The sequence below is a fragment of the Sceloporus occidentalis genome, unplaced genomic scaffold (assembly GCF_023333645.1).
Source record: "Sceloporus occidentalis isolate IW3139 unplaced genomic scaffold, rSceOcc1.0.p SCAF_5, whole genome shotgun sequence".
NCBI lineage: Eukaryota > Metazoa > Chordata > Lepidosauria > Squamata > Phrynosomatidae > Sceloporus > Sceloporus occidentalis.
Genome location: NW_028316985.1, coordinates 156165875 through 156184572, shown reverse-complemented (window position 1 = coordinate 156184572; position 18698 = coordinate 156165875). Strand labels below are relative to the sequence as shown.

At 38.1% G+C, this 18698-nt stretch overlaps 1 protein-coding gene across 3 annotated transcripts in view; it reads right to left on the bottom strand.

The window, feature by feature from the left end:
* The window catches only part of PRDM5 (PR/SET domain 5), a 113993-nt gene that overhangs the window by 75623 nt on the left and 19672 nt on the right, over positions 1-18698 (bottom strand). For all 3 annotated transcript variants that reach the window (XM_089525869.1, XM_089525867.1, XM_089525868.1), the window contains exons 3-8: positions 18055-18177; positions 10944-11136; positions 9311-9485; positions 7906-7998; positions 7497-7618; positions 4445-4524 (exon numbers count right to left, since the gene is read on the bottom strand). In XM_089525869.1, coding sequence (XP_089381995.1) covers positions 4445-4524; positions 7497-7618; positions 7906-7998; positions 9311-9485; positions 10944-11136; positions 18055-18177 — 786 coding nt within the window. The remainder of the gene's footprint in view (positions 1-4444; positions 4525-7496; positions 7619-7905; positions 7999-9310; positions 9486-10943; positions 11137-18054; positions 18178-18698) is intronic.

Here is an 18698-nt window from a genome sequence, read left to right as displayed (position 1 = left end):
TCATCTTATTGAAGATTATGCAATGGAAGATGTTTGGAGGCATAAATATAAACAAAGTAAGGATTTTACCTTTTATTCTGAAGTCCATAACTCATGGTCCAGGATTGATCTTTTTTTAGCATCTAAAGAACTACTTCCACTTATTCAATCAATGGATATTATACCATCTACACTTTCTGACCATAATCCGATAGTTTTAAATATTTTTGAAAGAAAAACGGACTATTCTTGGAGATTACCACCTGATTTATTAAATGATGAGAGCATTATTTAAAAAAAACCAAGCAATCGTTACAATGGTATATTAAAGAAAACAAGACTGAGGGTATGAAGAGCAAAGTATTATGGGACACTAGTAAAGCAGTTATACGAGGGACCTTGATTAAACTCAGTGCAGAAAAAAGGAAAGAAAGATTCTGAAATTACGAGAAGATTTGATAAAAGCTGAGAAAGATTGGAAACAGAGTGGTGATTAAAAAACTAAGATTAAGATTGAAGCTCTTAAACAAGAATTGAAAACATTGGAAACAGAAGAAGTAAGGAAAAATTACTATCAGTAAAACAAAAATACTTTGAAAATGATGAGAAAGCTGGAAAGTTATTAGCATATAGGATAAGGAAAAAGAAAGAAAACAAAATCATAACTGAAATTAGACATGAAGGTAAAATTGCAATGGAACAAAATGATATTCAGAACTTATTTAAAATATATTTTGAGGGAATCTACAGCAATTCTGAGACCAAGAAAACAATGAGAATATTCATAAATATATAAGGGACCAAGAAGCACTGGTAATAAATAAGGAAGAGAGAAGGTATTTAAATTATGACATTACTGTTGAAGAAATATTCAAAGCTATTAAGAATATGAAACAGATAAAGCACCAGGACCTGATGGTCTATCTATGAGATATATTACAAAAAAAAATAAATGGAAGAGATATTGATTCCTTATTTAAAATACACAATCAATGATATTCAATTGAATGGGATCCCTGAAACATGGAAAGAAGCATTAATTGTATTAATCCCAAAAAGTGATGTTAACAAATGTGATATGGGTAATTACAGACCAATTTCTCTAACCAGCTCAGATTAAATGATATATACTAAAATTATTGCAGAAAGGCTAAAAATATTCTAGTTAAACATATTCATGAAGATCAATGTGGATTTCTCCCAATGCGGCAAATCAAAGATAATTTGAGAATTGTTATAAATATTATTGATTATTTTGAGAGCCACAATGAGAAAAAAAACTGGCCTTATTTTTAATGGAAGAACAATAAGTGTTTGATAGATTAAGGTGGCCTTTCTTATTTGAATTATTGAAAAAGATGAATTGAAGTACAAAAATTTGTAATTGGATTTTTGCAGTATATCAGGAACAGAGAGAACAGCTTCTTGTGAACAATGAAAAAATAGAATATTTTAAAAGTGAACGCGGAACTAGACAGGGTTGTCTTCTGTCACTATTACTCTTCATAATTGCTTTTGAGGTTTTGATTAATAAAATCAGAGAAAATCCTATTATAAAAGGAGTTAAAATTAAAAATCACACTTTTAAGGCAAGAGCATTTGCCGATGATTTAATTTGTTTTTTGGAGGATCCGCTACAAGGAATCGTAAACTTAAACAATACCTTACACGAGTTTGCTCAATTTTCAGGTTTAAAAATAAATCAAGCTAAGACCTCATTCATAACTAAGAATTTAACAGCAAAGGAAGACCAGGAATTAAGTAATATTTCTGGTTACAAAGTGAGCAAAAAAGCAAAATATTTGGGCATTTATGTATTTATTTTTGAACCTCCCAGTTACAGCGCGCCCGTGCCATACGCGGGCGCGCCTTACGCGGCCTTGAGCATACGCACTCAAGCCACGGGGCACGGGCGGGGCGGAAGGGGCGGCGCGTCCCATTCAATTGAATGGGCGCGCGCACCCGTTGCACCCCGCGCGCACCTGCGCCGCCGCGCCACCACGCACGAGCCCCATTGTTTCCAATGGGGCTTGAGCATAGGCGGAATTCACCTTACGCGGAGGGATCCAGAACGGATCCCCCACGTAAGGCGAGGACGGACTGTATATCAGATGAAAAATGCTTTGCCATGTGGCAAAAAGAACTCTCCAAATTTCTATGGGAAGGAAAACGTGCAAGAGTTAGGTGGAAAACTCTTACAGAAGACTGTGAAAAGGGGGACTGTGCACTTCCAAATTTGAGATTATATTATTTCGCCAGATGCTTATGTTGGTTAGAAAATAGGATAAATTTGACAAATGACAGATTTCTTAGTTTGGAAAGCTGTGACTTAAGATATGGCCTTCATGCTTATTTATGGTATGACAAGGATAAATAACATAAAGAGTTTAAACATCACTTTCTAAGAAAAGCCTTACTTTGGGTGTGGAATAAAATAAAAATTGTATATTATAGGAACATTCCCTCTTGAGTTTCCCCAAAAGAAGCTTTTTACAACAGAACTAAAAATGAATCTGTAAAATGGATTAGATATAAGGATTTGTTAGAATGGGATAGTACTAATAATGCTGTTATAAAAACAAGAGATCAATTAATAATATCTGGTTTTGGGATAGATTGGTACCTATATCTCCAGTTAAATGAACAATTCAAAAATGATCTATATAGGATGGGTATTATAAATGTTAGAAATGACTTAGATATTATTTTTGAAGAAAAAGATGGGAAACATTTATCTAAATAATATAAATCTCTAAAAGAAAGGAATTTAGAAGATGAGATCATCAAATATTCAGTGATAAAATGGACGCAAGACACTGGGAATCCTAAACAATTGGAGGATTGGGAAAAGTCCTGGAGAGTAACTACAAAATTTACTGCCTGTCAAAATTATAAAGAGAACTACACGAAGATGTTATATAGATGGTACATGACCCCTACTAAAATCAATAAAATCTATAATATGGGATGTACTAAGTGTTGGAAATGTCTTAAGCATGAAGGGACTATTTTCCACTTTTGGTGAAAGTGTGGGAAAGCCTCTGAATTTTGGAAAACTATACATAAGAATATAGTTGAAATTCTACAAAGGGACATTTCGTTTGATCCATTGCTCTTCTAATTTTATATATGGTTATGTTATCTAGAATACTTTACTCTCAATATTGGAAAAACATCCAAACTCCGAGTGTAGAAGATTGGCTAATTAAATTGAAAGACGTTAGGAATTTAGAGATGTTAACAGCTGGTCTGCGTGGAAAGCCAGTAGATAAAGTAATAGAAGAATGGCATTGTGAGGACCTTTATTTTGGAATTAATTTTGATTAAGTCAGAAGGAAAATATTATCTGAAGTAGAATTGAGAGATTTAAAGTGTAAACAAGTGTACACTGTAATGGTGATAATAGATGACCAGTTAGAAGTGTATTTAAAATAGCCTTTGTGAATTATTATGCTGTAATAGATAATTATATCAATATATTAATATATAACTTTTCTTTTTTTCTCTAGAACCTTTTTTGTAAATTAAGAGATCAGGTCTTTTAGGGCATCTCGGAAAGAAGAATAATAGGACAATTTATCATTTTGATTAGCAGTAACTGTTATGTGTTATGTATAATGCACTGTACTGTATGTTGGGTGTTGGTTATCTATGTTGATCAGTAAATGAATAAATAAAAGAAAAAAAGAAAACATATATAAGCACTTTATACGATATAAATTGTAAAAAAAAAATCATATTAAACAGAAATCTTCAGAGTGTTGCTCTTCATTTTAAAAACATGTTGTTTCCAAACCTCAAGACTTCATGATTGACTTGAAAAATGTGTGGCAAATGTGAGAGGGAGTTTTAACAATATTTTCAAAATCAAAGCTGCAGCATCCTGGGTAGTTTTCTCCCTGTGTATAACTGGTGCACACAGACATCTGTTTGCTTAGTCTACATAATTAACTAAGGTCAAGGCAATATTTTTCTTCCCTCAAAATCTGGATCATAAATAAATAAAAGTAAACATGTTTTCACTGTAGAGCACACACTGCTCTGACTGTTCATTGTAACAGTTGTTAATAGGACAAACCATTAAAAGTAGGCTTTGGTCAAATTACCCTTTGGGGTGTTTAAAATAGTGGATTGAAGACATATTCATAATTTAGTGGAATATAGGTGAAAAACAGGAATTCAATAGAAACACTGGAAAGCAGAGACAGAAACTAGTAAAAGAAGAAACAAACTATTGTTCATAGAAAAGGGAAAGGAGCAAAAATACTAAATGATTTTGTTCTAATTTTCATTTGTTGCTGTCATGGAAATAAATATTTAGGATCCATGCAAGCTGTCATTCTCAGGGTGAAAAAAAAATCTGCCCAATACTTTACATCTCAGCATCTCTGCAGTGGCAGTACCCTATTGCCTTATACCTTAGCAAAGCCATAGCCTGCTGTGGGTCAGCCTTCATTTTACTGACCTTTCGATGCTCTTGAAGATTTGTTGCTGAAGAACACCTCTTATTACACACGGAGCACATGAGCCTTTTCCTAGAGTTTCCTAAAACAGAAACAAAACAAAACAAAAATCACCACCAACTGCTTTAATAAAGAAGTACAAAGGGAAAGCCAAATGTTTTTACTGCCTGTGCCATTTTTCACAGGCCATTTGATGGATACAAGAATTTTTACACTTTTATCCTACCTCCAATGTATTAAGTTACAAGACAGCTCTCTATGGGTGCCCTACAGAGGATTCTTCCTGTGGAATGTCAAGCAAGAAGAGAATTTTGTTTTGTTTTGCTGCTTAAAAAATAGAGTAATCCAATTTATCCAGTATCACTTAGTACAAACAGTATTACCATGCCCAGATAGTTAGAGCTACCTTGGAACATGTAAGATATTTAATTCTTGATATTATGGGATATCTTGGCTTATGGTGTCCTGATTACTGGGTTTTTTAAGGCATCATTTGCTCAGAGGAGGTGTGCTGAGAGAGTGTGACTTTTTCAAGATTTCTTAGTGGTTTTCCATGACTGAGTCCTGGTCTCCTGAATGCTTAATCCAACTCTAGCATATTAATCATTGTATATTAATTACTGATTATTTTCTCGGAATTCCATAGAATGTATTCATAAAGTTGTGGCTAGGATTTTAGTGTGAAATTCAGGACAGCTTTCAGAAAATGGAAAGGGCAAACCAATGTCTGGTCATTAATGTACCAGATCACAGCCACTAAAGTGAAGCTCATGCAAAACAGCTTAAAGGTACCCTTAAATCCACTCCTGTCTTTGGAGGCCCAAGCAGCATCTGTGGCATAAAGTAACTTTCATCTGACAGGCAATGTGACCTCTCTTAAACGAAGACCACCTAACTGTTGTTTTTTCTGCTTGTATAATTTCTCTCCTACCTTACTATAATGTTGTGGTTGGGAATGCCTTCCAGACATAGTTGGCAACCAGTTCCCATCACCTTACTATCGGCTGTGCTAGCTAAGGCTGAGGAGTTATAGTTCTACAATATCTGAAGAGATAGATATTCCCAACCCTAATGTATTGTACGTTGGATCACAGAGAAATAAATACAGTATGTTTTGATGAATCTGAAAGAAAAAACAAATGCACTGGATGCCAGTCCATTTCAGACTTTAAAAGTCTTAAATCTCTTGGACCCCAGATAATTGAAGGGCTTCCTTCTTCCATGTCCAAGTATTGAAACTATCCCCAGAGTCCTTCTCCATGTTACTTGTTTTCAGCAGAAATAGTTGTGGCTGAGGACATGACTATCTGTCTCTTCAGATATTGTAGAACTATAACTTACAGTTGTGGGTCTTTTCTCTGTAGCCTATGAGTCACCATAAGATGGAAACTACTTGAAGGCATAAAACCACAACGATGAACAAAAATATGCATCCAATAGACAGTGATTTTATATTTCATGGACAATTATTTTTATACATTTGTCATACAAAAATGGTATGGTATGTAAATTCAATGCCCTAGGAACTTCAAATCACAAAAATAGAAAACACATTTCAGGGCTTAAGAGAATCTGTGAAATATTTTTATTTATCCATTTCACAAACAGAATACGAATTGTACACAAAGGGCAACTGTTGTCCTTCATTTGTGGCCAGTTCCTCAACTACTATTTCTACATGGAATGATGAGCTGAAAAAATATAAGTCATCCATCTTTCCAAGTATAGAGTAAGAAACAGAATTTTACTAACATTTTCATAGCCGAACACAAAAGAAATTTGGATCTTTAATGTATATTGTGTAAAATGATGAAGCTAATAAAAGGTCATCTGTCAAATACATTTCCCACAGAAGTGACAGAGAATTTATTAGTCAGCTTATTTGTTACAAAGGTTTAAGTTCCTCATATTAATCTATGAAAGATATTTTATTTCAGAAAAAGATTAGATGCATCTTATTTATTTGTTTGTAAGGGAGGCAGATTAAAAAGGAAATGTGCAGAAACATCAATAAAATAAAAAAGACAATTCAGCTATCCGCATCCAAAACGGGAAGGAAAAAAAACCTCTAAGTAAGTAACAAAAAAGGACAGTCACCCGGCGCCCAGCTTTAGTCCGCAGGGAAACCACAGCCTCCAGATCACAGGACTTCCCCGTGAACGAAAAAGAACCCAGAAAAAGCGGGTTCTTCTTGCAGCACCATTATGATGCTGCAGTGCGCCAATGGTGCACTTGTGACATCACAATGGTGCCGCAACGTGAGGATGCTAGGCGTCTGTCACATAATGATGGTGGCACCCATTTGTACAGGGCGCTGCCATATTGATGCCCTTGTCACATACGAGGGGCATCTTAAAGTGCCGCCCCTCACATGTGACAAGGGCACCCTATCGCACCTGTCTGGACCGGGCCAATGATTAACAATCCTGACAGTAGGTCAGAGTTTCCCCCAAATACAACTGCAGTGCTGGTGAATCCAGCCTTGGATCCCAAAAGCTGCTCACGTGTGCCAGACCTAATGATGCCAACAGCCATGTTCTATTGTTTCTTACCACAAACTAGTAGTCAAAATATCCTACTTCTGTACTCACTTTTAAGTTTCATTTCCTCTCAAACAGCTAATAACCATTGAAATACCATTTTCTTTCATTCATCTAAGGTCCAAAACGCACTGCAGAAATAATTCGGTCTAAGACGTCTTTAACTGCCCTGGTTCAGTGCTAGGGAATTCTGGGAACTGTAGTTTTGTGAGACATTTAGCCTTCTCTATCAGATAGCTCTGTTGCCACAATAAACTACAATCCCCAGGATTCCCTAGCACGGAGCCAGGGCAGTTAAAGCAGTCTCAAACTGGATTATTTCTGCAGTGTGTTTTGGACCTATGTCAGCCTTCTCCAGCTTGCTATTCTTCCAATGTATTGAATGGCCATGCTGGTTGTACAACACATGAATTGGCTAGGAATTATGGGCTGTAGTCCAACACAACTGGAAGGTAGTACATCAGTCTGACAAAATATGACCCCCAATAAATCCTAGTTTCAACATTTTGCTTACCACTATGAACATTTTCCTTGTGCTTTTTCAAGGCATCTTTGCTCTTGAACCTTTTCCCACAGCTATCAGCCTTGCATACGAACCTGGCATCACCACGGCATGCTTCTTTATGTTGCTCATAGCTGAGGTTGGAAAATCAGGAAGAGAAAAATAATACATCAAGAAACAGCCATGAAACAGACAAAAACATTCAACCACTCAGCAGGCATTTGAGTGCACTTAACACATGCTGTGCAGCACACTTCTAGGGTCGCTTCATGCTTTTTAACTTACAGCAGGTAGGAATGAAAGCATTTCTGGTCTTGCACAGTTAGGGTTCACAAAACAACTATGAAACTTGAAAGCAAGCAAGCATGCAAAGGGAGCTCAGCAGTAGGATGAAAGCAGTCCGGTAATTAGGACAGGGAACCTCGATTCTGAGCTGAAGGGTGTGTTGCAAACAGAACACTGAAAACTCCTTGAACGGTCTCCTGGATTGATGTTTTCTGTGCACTGCAGAACACTATGAGAAAAGACAAAAAAAAAGGTGGGGGGGAATTAAACATTCTGATATCCTTCTGGTTTCAGGGGATTCAGGAGTTCTTCAAATATTAATGTATTCAGAAAGATTAATTTGCAATGGAGCTGTATAGATCTCTTGCACTCTGGAATTTCACTTATATAGAATAAATTGATGTATATAAGCAAGATACTAAAGAGCATTCTGAAATTACCATTATCAATGTTTTTGTGGGAAACACTGGTCATTTAACCTTTTTTAAAAAAATAGGTTACAGTGTAGATCTCAAATTAAAGAAGAAAAAGTACTGCTTTTTTGGACATGCTGTCTGACATAGGGCCTACATAATTTCCAAAAGTCTATTGTGGTTCCAATACATATTATTTTATTTCATTTAAGGCTTTTTATCCCATGTTTCAAATGTGTTCCCAGAGCTGCTTATAAAATTGAAAAATAAAATATACAATTGAAATACACAAGCTTTACTGAACATCCTGAGGAAAAGGAAAATACACCCCAAAGATTTAAATACACCACCGCTTAAACATTTTTCTTTATTTATCTACTTATTTTCTTAAAGAATTTTTATCCTACCCCTTATCCCAAAAGGATCCCAGAACAGTTTACAGATTAATGAAAACAAGACACTTTGTGCCCTCAGGCTTCAAATCTAAAAAGACACAGAAGGGAAGAAGAATGGCGAGAAGAAGAAAAAAACAAAAACAAGAAACTCCGCCATCAATTCTTAATGGTATGTTTTTATAATAGCCAGCTGTGATAGAAATGGGCGGCTCACAGTTCATATAAAAGGTATTAGTCAGAATACATGAGAAAGAGACCAGAATAAACACACTCAGTAATACTACAACAATGTTTTGATGTAATGATGTCCAATAAAACTGTTACATTAGCAAAAAAAAAAAAAAAAAAGTTCAAAGACATCAATTTACATGGACTGTGGCACTCAGAATGGATGTGTATGATACTACCCTCGTAGACACTATTATGTAAACCTCTTCTGTAAGTATAATATCATATACACCTGAAAACCCGTAAACCTTCAAAAATGGTATGGGATGAAGTTCTGGTTCCGAGAGCAGCAGCTATACACTGTACATGTTTGCAAACAAGTTTTGTCACAATGTGTTAAATGGCAGATGTTCTACATTGACAACACAAGAAGTTCAATGTAGAACAACAGCCCTTGCTCTGAGATATGTTTGCTTGAGTCTACAGTGTCCATCTGTAAGTAGGGGAGTGACATATTCAGGGTATGAATAATTTCAATTAAGAGTATAATGATATATAGACTTACTGCCTCTGCAAAGCTTGCTTAACTGGGAATTTTTTCCCACAGTTTCTGCATTTAAATTCCTTTTCCTCACTGGGTTTTTGGTGTAATGTTTGAAGATGTTCAGCTAAGATTTCCTGGCTGGCAAAACTGGATTCACAGTTAGGACAGGCATGGTCCTCTTTACAGTTAAGAGAATCTGCACAGCAGAGAGAAAAAGTCATAGAGAAATCATTTCATAAAGGCTCTAAAATCAGTTAAACCTTTGTAACACAGCATCTCATAAAGTTTAACAGATAATTTCCAAGAATTCTCGATGATGTAGGATCCACATTATTTTTAATATTTTCAGAGAGGACGTTTTTGCAATTTTGCATTTTGCAATTCAACTAATATCTGAAAACAGAGAAGTAATTCAATTGTGCTCCTTTCTTTTTATCTGGAAAGCTTTTCTTCTTAGGAAGTGAAATTTGTCAGTAATTTCTAACTGCAAGCTCCAACTCAGTTTCCCCATTTTTCTTAATTTACCTTGCTAAAATAACCAAGTCTAGCATTCTTTATTAGCAAGGAAAATATGTGGAAACAAGAGTTCAGAAAACTGTAGTCCAAGTATTTTATGGACTGGATCCAGATTTAGTCATTATGAGAACAGAGCCACTGAAATTAATCAAACAACTTTCAATGGTTCTACTGTAAGTACAGTGGACCCTTACCTTATGCAGGGGATCCGTTCCAGACCCCCTCCCCCCAACGTAAGGCGAAAAACATGTATGCTTGAGCCTCATTCAATATAATGGGGCTCGTGTTCATGGCGCGGCAGAGCATATGCACCATGGGCATGTACACCATTCATTCTTTTATTGCACGGCTTCAGCGTAAGTTGAAAACCACATATAGTGCGCCCACATATGGCACGGGTGCACTGTATAACTGGCTTTGAATTGATTTCAGCCACCAGTTCACTAATAATCTGAAATGTATGTAGAAAGCTCCACTTTTATTAATGCAGACAGCTACAAAGAAGACACATCACTGAAATCATTCCTTTCCTTCTGTAGTCTAACAATATAAAACAAAAATACTTTGTTTTACTTAAATTAAGACAGGGTGGGCAAAGTGCAACCCTATTACTGTTGTTGGATTCCAGCACCCCACAGCCTTAATCAGCACAGCCAATTGTAAGGAATGCTTGGACTCGCAATTCAATGGTGCGGGACAGACCTCCCTAAAAGGGCAGCCTGCCAGCAGTCTACTTCCTCCAGAGGGAAACCGCAACCACCAAACTGTGCAGTTTCCCTCCAGAGGAAAAAAAACCTGGAAAAACTGGGTTCTTTTTGCACCGCAGGTCAGATGTCATGATGTAAGTGACGTGCAACACCGTGCAGACGCCATGCAGTGCTTATATCACAATGGTCGCACCCATGTACATGGGACGCTGCCATTGTTACACCACTGCCCTCTGCTAGGGTTAGGGACCGTGTGGTTGCCACACGGTCCCTAATCCTAAAATCAGTGCCAGCATGGCACATTTGCACGGTCTGTACCATGCCAATAGCACCTGGAGGGCTGCCCTAAACCCAAATTTAAGTTGAGAAATTATTATTATGTGCCTCTAAACAGAAGTGGATGCTTCCCATTCTCCTTAATTACACTGTACCTTTTTCACTAGTTTGTTGTAAGTCTTTATGGCTGTTGTTAGTATTATTGTTGCTGTCATCTTCTTCTTGGTTAATAATTACTTCCTCCTCTTCTTCCTCTACTTCTTCCATGTCACTGTCAAGGTAGCCTATCAACAGTTCGGTATCTGTTTCTATATCCTCAACAGCTAGATAGAAAATATTTTCTCCTTCCTGTTAGAGAAAGTAAAAGATTGGACAACCCCTTTTGAAAAATCCACATTTAGATCTATTTTGCAAGCTTTCAAGTCGAAACATGAATAACATATTGCTCTAAATTTCCAGAGGGGCAGCGTTGTCATTCCGTTGCAGAAAAATCAACAGAAAATCTTGTGACATCGTGAAAGTTTATGCCATAACACATTTGTTAGCCATTAAAGCACTCTTTGTTTTTTTCATGTTGCTTAAATATGACTGCTAGACCAATCTAGCTATTTTTAATCTGGATACACTGGAAATAATTTAAATAGTTTTGCTACACTGTAGAGCTTTGAAAAGTTACATTACAACTACCAGATTCTCCCAGCCACTGGCTCTGTTGATATCCAAAAAACTTAACTTTTTCACTATGTCTGTAGACTTTTACTGAATTCACCAGGACTGTTGCCCCTCTTTTAAGAACCATATTGCATGGCCTCACTTTCATGGGGTTGAGTCAATATTTATGCAGAACATACATGCTTAGGAAAGAATAACAATACCCAAGGAAACAAAATGGAATCACATTTACCTAGTGAAGACTGCCAAGTACTGTCTTAAATCATAATACATATCTGATTAGCATTCAGTGAAGTTAATTGAACCTTACTTATAGTGTTCATAGTTATATATTTTGCGACAAGCTTTGTGAGATATGATAAGATAACAATATTTAATTTTCAATTACTAGGATTCACTGAAACTGCCAACAGAAGATATCACACTTGTAAAGCATAGTTAAGTGTGTAACGGATTAAAATGATTTATTTATGAAATGGCAAAAAACTATTTAATTTGATAAATTTGAGAAAACCAGCCATGTTCAAGAACCAGATGCATATTTGCTTTTAGATCAATGATAGAATGGGAGAAGAAAATTAATTACATATTTTCTTCAATATGTGTCTTTCACAGTAGAGTCCAGATAGCTATCATAATACCATGGCTTCATCAAAGACTTACTGTTTCCTTTTATGGCACTGTTGTATATTCCAGGAAATTCTAATTTACCACAATCTAAATTTAAGATAAATCAAGTTATAAGGTACTGACTTTTCTTCTGATGTAAATCTACTTTTTCTTGTTTCAAGGCAACATATGCCTTGGCACAGAAGTCCTTCAGTGTACCATTTTTATTTTTTTCAGTTTATCTGAAAACAAGCTGCCTATGCACAGTGATCCTCCTTGATTTCCAAGGGTTTACTCTTTGATCCATGGTTACAGTTCCATCAAGAGCAATTGTTTGCTGCTGGCCTGGGTATATGAGGAAGCATTCTAGTTAAAGAGTTGCCCTGATTTCCTAAACCATCTATGTCAGAGCAGGAAGCTTCAGCAGGCTCAGGGGCATATTTTCTTCCCTTAAAACCCTTTGGAATGCACATGGACTGCCAAAAGGACGGCCCAAACCAGAAATGTCTGGAAATCCACTGTTCTGTGTACTACTTAGGAAGAAAGACAGGGGTCCAAAACACACTGCAGAAATAATCCAGTTTGACACCATTTTAACTGGCTCAATGCTAAGGAATTCTGGGAACTGTCGTTTTGTGAGATATTTAGTCTTCTCTGTCAGAGAGCTCTGGTGCAACAATAAACTACAATTCTCTGGATTCCCTAGCACTGAGCCAGGGCACTTAAAATGGTCTGAAACTGAATTGTTTCTACAGTGTGTTTTAGACCAGGATGATAGTCCCAGAAGGATCATTAAACCTCTGAAATGCCTTTGAGGTTTCACATAGAATCATAGGTTAGAATGACTTTATTCCACAGGGGCCACCTAGTTGAACCCCACCTTAGAGAAAAGATGGACATAATGTGGCCTGCCAAATGTGCTTGATATGCAAATTGTTACCTCATGATCCAGCTCTTCAACTTTTGATACCAAATTAATGTCAAAAAAGGATGTTTTAGATATATAGCCAAAAGGGGACTCCCCAGTGCAGGAAACCAGCCATACCATATTAGGAAATCTTGATGGCTCAGCATAGGAGCAGCAAAATCACTTATTTGAGATGAGAGCACTCAAGATCAAAATTAGCATAATCCCTTTACTAAGGAATGTGATGGTAAGTGTTGGACCTGGTGATTTCTTGTATTCCGCAGACAAAGGAGTCTTCTTCTGCAAAAGACACTCTTTTTGTTTGAACACATTCATAATGATTGTACAATCATTCTTGTATATCTCGTGCCATTCTTCTCCTGTGGGAAAGTCATTTAACTCTTGGAAAAGCCATTTAACTCCTGAAACACTGCCCCATTTCTTGCACAATAACAATTTGGTCCAGTTTCCAGTCAGGCAGAAACTCTGTCAGATTCAAGACTCATCAGTACTGCTTTCTGTGCCCCACAGCAAGCATACTGAGTTGCATTCAACTCCCAGCATTCTCCCAGATTGGTGCCTGGCTTCTGGATCTGTTAAGCATTGCCCATTGCAATCCTTTAATTTACTATTTGCTACCACCTTTTTATATATCTTACTTCTTGAGTGTGTGTGTGTGTGTGTGTGTGCTTTGTGTGTGTGTTGATTCCCCCTTTAATGAATAAATTAAAATAATTCAGAACCTGCTCCTGAGGTTCTCTGAGTTCGGAACTGGTATACAAAGGCTTAAGATCTTGGCTTTCTGTTACCAAAGCCTTTTCTCTACTTCCTTTTGAATTCAATCAATTAAATGCAATTTATAGGTGCCATCTCAGGATCCCCTGCAATTTAGGTAATGATTTACATGAGCTTTGAATTAAATGTTCAAGGGTGAAGAATTCTCTGAGTTGTAGTCCAATAACATCTGAAGCCACTCTTTGTGCACTTTTGCCTTAAATCATCCCTTTATGTCATACTTCTGTCCCTCAAACTGCACCTACATTCATAAAATCAGATCGTGCTTCAGTTTCCATTTCTGTACAGATACTATACACTTCTTATTAACAACAGAGCATCTACCACTGCAGCCTTGATGTTTTTGCCTTGAAGCTAGACTATTTTAGAAACAGTTCTGAACCAACCAATTCTGTTCTTCCTCTAAGGCCAATGTTGGATTAAGACAATAAACTTCCATTGCAGTGATACTCAGCAAACCCATGATCACACATAAAAATGTGAATCTATGGCATAGCTAGTAGGTGCTCCTTTTCAGGGAGGTGGATGTTAGCCAAAATTTAGACTTCAATATTACATAATTACCCAATGCCACATCATGGCAATGTGGGAAAGTGAGTGGCAGTTACATGACTCAGACCCAACTACTGGGTTGTGTCTGAGTCACAACTACTGACCACAATTCTTGCTGTTGCCACCACAAGTGATACATAAGACTATCAAGACCAACACAATGAGGTAGACTCAAAGGGTTTGACCAGCAGCCATTCTGACAAGGATCCCTTCCAGCTCAGAGAGTCAGACCTTCATTGAAGAATATAGGCCTTAGGTCCATGCTTGTGTCTTGTTATTATCACTTCATTAATTTAGCTGCTTATGTGCAGCACAGGATATTCATGGGAAATATTCTCAAACTTGCCTTTATCATTCATACATACCTAGAATTCCTCCATGCTGTCTTTGCGGATTACTATTCTTCTTCCCTACCCAATTCCTGCTTGTCATTTAGGTTGAGAAATGGATCCCTTGTACCAGATTTATTATAGTGTGGACTGGTTCTCAAATACTAATCTTCCATTGTTACATTGGTTAAGTATGTCTTTATACCACTCTACTGCATCACAGCAAATACCTCTTTTCCCATTAACCTTTGCCAATGAACAGAGGGTTTCAATACAGTGGATTGGCTGTGATTCTGTTTATAGAGTTTTGACATTAACAACCAAGGGGTCTTCACCACGCAGTAGTCATCAGCATATAACATTTTTAAAATAATAAAATGTACAGTCAAATGCAGGATTTTTTTTTATTCACAGATTATTCAAAACAAACTTTTTCCAGCAGGTTCCAACAGGTTCCAACACTGTAGTTTTTTTATAAATTCATTGTTCAGTTGATTGACAGGAGCAAAGACTGAAGGTTTATTGTGGCTGTCAGACTGAAGAAAATTTAAAGAAAAGGGCCATGACTTCATAGCTATGTGTCTTATCCAGTCTTACGACTACTCATTCAATTTGGCAGTTTCACAATAATTTGATTAACCACTTCCCTATTTTGCAGGTCATTCACAAAATCTATCTCGCATGCTTTGAAAAAGGAGCAAGACAGCACAATTGCAACATTTTCATTATAATACATTCACAACTTTGGCCTCAGACTTTGAAAGCATTTATAAATAGTTGCTACAGTTCTTCAGAATTCCTAGGACACTTTAGGCTACAGTTTTTCTCCCAAGAGTAAACAACACTGGGCTGAAGCAGATGGGCCCGGAAACCATGGGCCAAGCCTGTGCTTTCCTGGCCCCAGGGTTCACCTGGTTTGGTCCCTGGCTGAGCGTAGGGACGTGTAACTGTTCAGACACCCATCTCCATGCTGACCAAGGGACCCGGGACCAGGGCACCACTTATTACTTTAACTGCTGGCGTGCAGTCTGAGAAGCCCCACAGTCACCATGTATGAAGCAGAAATGGGGCACCTGCTGCACCTACATGGCCCAGTGCCCCATTTCCATATCACACATGGTGACTAGGGGGCTTCTCAGTCAGATTGCCAGCTGTTAACGTAAGCAGCACTGGTGGGGGGTATAAATATCATGGTTTGCAGCAGGGTTTCATGGAAACTCTCTGCAAAACTAGGTCTTTTAAATACTAAGGTAAAGACTATTTATCCTGGGATCAGATTGGATCATGTCTCAAAAGGCAGGATAAAGCCTGATTCTTCCCCTGGTATTTAGGCCTATGTTGTTTAAACTAGATGACATGAGGTCAGGGGAAAGCCTGGCCTTGTGTCCTGTGCAGCCTAAGGCCCTGTGCAGTCTGGCCTTAAAAGTTGGGTTGGGGCAGAGTCGGGATGTAGAGCCAAAGGAGCACTATAAAGCCACGGTGGTGCGGCTATCAGGGCAGACAAAAGGAGCCACTTTTTGTGGCTCCTTTTCATGGCCTGGAAAAACCAAATCAGGGCCACATCATGCGCAGGCAATGGCGTGAGGTTGCCATGGCCCTGATCTGGCCGTAAAAGGGGCGGCTGCAGGCACAGCCCCTAAGCCAGTAAGACTTTCTTCTGAGTAGACCTGCACAATTAATCTGTCATTACCTTAGGCGCGTTACAGACCGCCCGTTTGGGGCAGCTTGTAAGCGGCCCTTTCCCCGTTGTATCGGGGCCTCAGCTGCCAGAACAGCAGCCTCCGAGGCCCCGATCCGCCGCTTTCCAGGCCGCTTCCCTGCAGCCTGGAAAGTGGTGTCCTTGGGCCTTCATGCCCCAAGGACACCCGATGGCGGCAGGAAGGAGGAGAAAGGGGCCGCTCGGCCCCTTTCTCCCTTGCGTCCCTGGCGCAGCTGTCTAAAGGCTGCGCCAGGGACGCAAACCTCAGAAGGAGCTCCGTTTTGGAGCTCCTTCTTGCGCTGCGGAAAGGGTGCTGAAGGCGCCCTCGCGCGGCACGACGACATCACCACCGCGCCGCCTCGTTTGGAGGCAGCGTGGTGGTGAAGTCATAATGGCGGCACCCGTGTAGAATGGGCCTGCACAATTTTGTACGGACTGGGTCCGTACTAGGGTTAGGGGCGTCAAGAAGTGACGCCCCTTTCTAACCCTAGTACGGACCCAGTCTGTACTACTAGGCCCGTCTGTAATAGACCTTAGTTACTCTGAAACTAGTCCATGTTTAGCTATATGCTTGAATTTCATACACTTTCAAATTATAGTTTTGCAGCAATTTCAACATTATGGCATTCTTCTCACCCTTTATCTAAAAATATTTGTATACAACTCAGTTCTAGGCATGTGTTACTGAACAAATGGATCCCATGCAGAACACTGGATTTACAGCTCCTATTTTATTTTTAAAAGTTTGCTTGGGAACATTACAACTTTCCTTTTTCAAGCAGATGCAAGGTAACACTGATTTATTTTGGTATCCTATTTCTCTATTCCAAAGACTTTGTGTAACAGCATGAAAGGCATTAACAACAACAAAAAGCCATCAAAAGGAAATAAGTGCAATCAGGTGTTAAAAGGAAAGTGTCCCAGTGGTGCACAGTTCTTCTCCTGCTGCAGAGGAAGAACACTCCATGCCCAAATGTGTTTCTGAACTATGGGATTGAATGTGTTTATTTCAAACTAGCTTTTCCAAAGATAAGGAAAATACACAGACGTTAAACATGAAATGTTGAGGTAGGTTTGATTGTACCTTTTAGCTTTGCCTTTGACTTCATGTTTTCACATAGCTACTAAACTGTACATTTGTTCAAAAAATAGGTTAAATATCGTTTTAACACATCAATCTTTGGTAAAACCAGAAATCTGTTTATACCTAGGGAAAGATTAATCAGATTGAGCCTGCTTGTAAGTTCCTGCACTCTGGACATTAATTCGGTGGTATTTTAGTTATTTCAGAGTATTGTGAACAATAAACAAATACTACAATACTCTGGTATCCTATGAAAATGATATTACCTTACTCTTGGACTTGTTCATAATATTTTGCAGGACTACATTGATGAATAAATGAGTAGTTTTTTGGGCTCAATTTGTTTGTTTCCATATATTTTTCAGGGGGGGGGAGGTGGACAAAACAGTAGCTCTGTAATATTCTGGACAACAGCTCCTACAGTTCTTTACCATTTCATGTGCTGGCAGGTACCCCTGAAAATTGATCATCTGGAGTGCCAAATGTCTGCCACACTTGTAAGATTTAAGCTGTAAGCCTATGCAAAGTTACCTGGGAATAAGGCACACCAAAATCAACAGAGCTTGTAAGCACTCTTGTAAAAGATTGAGTTAAAAGGATAACAATTCACGGAAATTACCTGGATAGCAGCCAAGTTCTTCTGCTCCTGAGATGGTGCTTCATGTACAAAACGCAACCAGTTAGAATGCCTTGGATTGCTGGCATCCAGGACATAAAGCACTTCACCTTTATTTCCACGTACCTGAAATTGCAAAAACCACTGAGCAAAACAAAACTTTGCAGAACACAAATGGAAAAGATGAAAGACTTTCACTATAAACTTGTTGCACAGACTTCTTGGGTTCTTTGCTTACCCTATTATGGTTAGCAGGAGAAGCAAACCTATCCCTTCCCCAGGAATGGGCCATATTTTACTCCCTTGTTCCACATACTGATGCCTCTAAGAAGTTAATCCTCTTCAAACTCACAGCCCCTCTTTTTTATCCTTTCCAAATAATTAATAAATAAAACTTTTATTTATATCCCACTTTTTGTTAAGACAATCAAAGCAGCATTTCCTCTACACATTTGCCAAAAATGTTGGGAACATTTCACATTGCCCAAAGTGGGATGACTTCTTTCATCATAACCTTCATATTCTATTTCATATCACTGACTACTGCTATCAGAACCTCTGAACAATCCATTGAGGTTTTTTGTTTGTTTTGATTTTTTTAACTCTCTATATATAGAACTTGGATTTCATTCCTATTTTACCTATTT